Here is a 4362-nt window from a genome sequence, read left to right as displayed (position 1 = left end):
CCCCTCAGAGGGTCTGCAGCAGAATTCCTGCCTCTCTGGAAGCTGTGAGGCTCCATTTGGAACCCAGAGTCTACAGAGTAAGACTTTGATATTTTGTGGGCTTTGATATTTTGCTGCGCAAGTGAGGGCGAGCACGGGCGGAGCGGGGCACCGGGTGCAGCGGGGTGGGGTGTTGGCGTTGAGGTTGGAGGGTGGCAGTAACTCATTTTAGGGCTTTCTTCTTTAAGATTTTTTTTGATTATATAATTTGGTTTGGAGTAATGTATGGGAGGTAAGTTGAAGAGACAGCTCTTGCTATGGATGGGGGCTTACCCCCATGCTCAGCAAAAATTAAGAAAGAGGGAAAGTGCTCACTTTAGCAGCATATATATATATATATATATATGCGCTACACACACACACACACTTTATCAATGTAATTATGACTGATTCGAGTTCTATGGCAGAAACCAACACAACATTGTAAAGCGATTATCATCCAATTAAAAAATAAAAAACAAAATAAAATTGGGGTGATACAGAAGATTAGCATGGTCCCTGCACAAGGATAACATACAAACTCATGAAGCAGTCCGTATTATTTATAACTGAATCACTTTGCTATACAGCAAAGATTGGCCCAACACTGTAAATCAGCTAGACTTCAATTTTAAAAATTGAAGGGAAAATAAGAGTCTCCTAGAGACTCGTGCAGCTGACTTTGGGGAAAGATGCATTAACAGAAATACACCAGCTACTTCACACCCACACGACACACATTCCCTGACCCGTCTGTGCATACGTGGCTGAACATGCATGAACATTTGAACTCATCTGTACAGAGATACCTATGGAACTTTCTGGGTGTGTTCCATACACAAAGAGTTCTTTTGTTTCTGTAATCTTTTGTTTCTAAAAAGCTGCATTCATAAATATATTTTAAAACTAACATTCTTTTCTGTAATCAATTCTAACTGGAATCAATTTTTAAGCCTATGTTCCCTAAATGGATTAGGCATTCCTGGAACTAGGCTTGCCCTATTTATTTCTGTGCCCCCAGAGACAAATCCAGGGCCTGGGACTATTCAGATAGCTCATAAGTGTTAGTCAGGCAAAAGGCACGAATGAATGAATGATCTTCTTAAAAACCACAGGTTTCCTTAATGGTAAAGTTTCTCTAAATCGAGTGTAGTGGGTAACAGTTGTACTCTGAATGGGTGACTATATAAGAGAGCACATCTGTGTATGCCTAGTTAGTAGGGAGTTATGTAGACAGGGGGACACGCATGAGTGTGTGTGTTGAGATGAGTAAATGAGATTTTCCCAGGTGCCTCTGCACATTCCTGCACGCATGAATGAGTATCAGTGTGTGGACGAGACTAAAGCGGGGGCCGCCAGGAGGCATCCTCTGAGATGCAGCCCCAGCGTGGAGGGAGCCTACACTTGCAATGAAGACACTAAGTGTGACGAACCGCTTAAAGGTCTGCAAGCATAGGCGTGGGAAGTGGGATGAGTTTGTGAGCTGTTCCCCCAGGACTGGATGCCTTAGTGATTCGGCTCTGTTCTCATTCCATTCCCCACCCGCCAGGACCCCCATGAAGCTCCTGGCCTTACTGAGCCTTCTGATCCTGATGCTGCAGGAAGCAGGGACAGCATCTCTCTCAAAGGAGGAGAGGGGAGAAGACCAGCCACACGGGGAAGGCGATTCTTACACCATTCTGCATCTGGGGGACTATGTCCTGAGCCTGGACAACTACGATGAGGTCATCGATCCAAGCAGCTATGACGAGCTCACAGACTACGGGGACCAGCTCCCCCAGGTGAGGTTCACTGCAGCAACTCCACTCACACGCAGCAGACTCACTGCGTTCCCTGAAAGAAACGGGGAACCCGAGGCCTGGTCCCTCTCTACCTCGAAATCAGCTGTCTCAAGCCTCCGTCCTTCTCTGGGAAGTGAAATTCTTGTTCCTCCACAGGAAACTGTCACTTACATAATGCAAAGAAAGAAGACCCCAAACTTCAAATTTGTAGCAAAAATTGTGAGCCTTCCCTTAGAAGTCACACATCCCTCCCTCCCTCGGCCTTCAAGTGAGACCATAAAGTGTATCTCACTGGAACATCAGCGGTGTCCTCACATTCTCCTAGCAAAAAGGAGTGCCGCAGCCTTTCCTAGACTGCCTTCAGTTCAGAAGTCCATTCCTCAGCCCTGCCTGCCTTCACAGGCTGACGTGAAGAGTGCACTCGCTTGCTGTGTGAGCCTGATCCCCAGGCAAGGGAAGGTCCCCGGTCAGGGGCTCTGGACATTGATCCTAGCTCTCCCACCAGCTTGGCCGCCTGCTGGCCCCTGAGCTCAGGCCCTCCCCGTCTGGATCTCCGTTTCGGCCTCCAGAGCGTGATGAGAGACCAGATGCTCAGAAAGTCCTTGCTTGTCCCACTTTCTGCCCACCTTCCCCTGTTCTCCACAGGGAATCTCTGTAAGCTTGGAATTGGTTGCTGATGTTCCCAGACTACAAAGCGAAGTTCCTCTCAGGCAAAAACTGACTTACTGTGTGCTGTGTCTCCAGGTTAAAGGCACCAGCCTGGCTTCTCTCACCAGGACACGTTTTACTCAGAGCACAGAGGCTGCAAGGACACTCCCTTCAAACCCCACGACGATGGCTAGGTCTCCGACACTAGGCCGGCTGGCTGCCCCAACCAACCATGGTAAGTTCACAGGCACAGCCTCAGGAGCCACGGGTCACGGACTGGGTAGCCACGCCCGAGCGCCAGGGGTGCCAAAGAGGAGTATTGTCAGGGGTGGAGAGCAGAAGGTCAGGGAGGGAAGGGGAAACAGCCACAGGGTTGGGGTGGGGTTGGGGGAAGGTGGGCGGGCGGGGCATGGGAAACAAAGGGAGAGGCTGACTGTTCCTGATGCTTCTTCCTGAACGCACAACCAGGATGGAAGGCAAAGAAAGCAAGAACTCCCCTGTGCCTAGCAAAGCCACCTACCTTAATTAATGGCATCGCTGGGGGAGCAGGTTGAGCGGTAATTAGATTAGAGACAATTTAAAACCTGTACAGAAGAATAAATAACTTTGTGGCTGTCATTTGGCATGGGGGCAAATTAAGAATTTCTTTTGCTTTTCAGCTTGAATTCCCTCCCTAGCATCTTCTCCCCTACTCGCTGAGGCCCTCCTGGAGACTCAGACGCTGGCATATCCATCAGCAGGGGCTTGCACTCTGCTGGGGGTCAGAACTGAGGCACAGGAGGATGCAGTTAATTCCGGAACTGCTTGTTCTCAGCTCCTATTCTTCTCTTGAGATGTTTGCCTTGAGTGGGTACAGGGTAATGAGGCATCATTAGAGAAAACACTTCAGGCAGGAATCTATGACCTCCCAGGCTTAAAGGGCCTCAGCTGGACCTGCCATCCAAGGCCTGGGGATAAGCACACTGTCAACTCATGGCTGGTGAGGAAAAGCTGTCTCTTAATCTTGAGTCTATGTTACTACCATCAGAGTTCCTCCTTGAGCTGGACTAGCAGTGGTCTTTAGTAACTTATGTCCTTTTAAGAGCAAGAGAGAGAGACTGTCTACAGTATTCAATAAAACCATCCCAACTTGTTAAAGCCAGTCTGAGCTAGGTGGCCTGGTGTAAGTCTCATGACCACTGGTCATCGACTGAGAAGAGGGGAGGGATGTTTCCCAACAGCAAACTGAGATGCTGATATCATAAGAAGGGGAAATGAATCCTAGACAGTCAGTGTCCACTCCACCTTGACTCTATTATGCCTTTGGGAGCCACCTAGAACCTAATTCCTCACCCACAAGGCAGGTAGTAGAGTCAGCAGCCATTGGCCATTGTGCTGGCTTTGTATCGTCTGCAGTGCACTTTTGGGGGCCAGAGAGAAGCCCCATGGAAAGGAGACTAACACATCCACCTCTGTGGTTGCACCTAAATGTCCTAGAAATACCCACATAGGCCTGGGTAAATCTACACAGGACCAGGGTCTGATGAAGGCACTAAGGGCTTAGATAGTGACGGTAATAACTGAGGGAGGCTCTGCTTCTCGCAGTCAACGGCTGAGCGCCAGACCGGAGCAGCCCGCAGCACTTCCAGGGGCACTGTGACAGTCGGTCTGGGTGGCAACCCGAGGGACACAGGTGACCTTGGCTCAGACATGCCCTGGCCAGGGCCTTTGGTCCCAGAGGCTGAGGGAGTCTCACGGGGTGTGTGTGTGTCTGTGTGTGTGTGTCTCCCATTGGGGGGTGTGTGTGTGTGTGTGTCTCCCCCATTGGGGGGTGTGTGTGTGTGTGTCTCCCCCATTGGGGGGTGTGTGTGTGTGTGTCTCCCATTGGGGTGTGTGTGTGTGTGTGTGTGTGTCTCCCACTGGTCCCAGAGGCTGA

At 49.9% G+C, this 4362-nt stretch overlaps 1 protein-coding gene and 1 pseudogene across 1 annotated transcript; both read left to right on the top strand.

Annotated features, from left to right (window-relative positions):
- The first annotated feature begins 482 nt into the window (after positions 1-482).
- On the top strand, positions 483-582 carry LOC120859556 (annotated as a pseudogene).
- Positions 583-1574: 992 nt separating this feature from the next.
- On the top strand, positions 1575-2682 carry LOC120859554 (opticin-like; the record flags this gene model as incomplete). Its single annotated transcript, XM_040235621.1, has 2 exons — positions 1575-1799; positions 2544-2682. Coding segments are annotated over exons 1-2 (364 nt in total), but the record flags the coding sequence as incomplete, so codon positions are not given.
- Positions 2683-4362: the final 1680 nt, after the last annotated feature.

Source organism: Oryx dammah, unplaced genomic scaffold (genome assembly GCF_014754425.2).
Source record: "Oryx dammah isolate SB20612 unplaced genomic scaffold, SCBI_Odam_1.1 HiC_scaffold_1538, whole genome shotgun sequence".
Taxonomy (NCBI): Eukaryota; Metazoa; Chordata; class Mammalia; order Artiodactyla; family Bovidae; genus Oryx; species Oryx dammah.
Note: the sequence above shows the minus strand (reverse complement) of the source record. Positions and strands in the feature narration are given on the sequence as shown.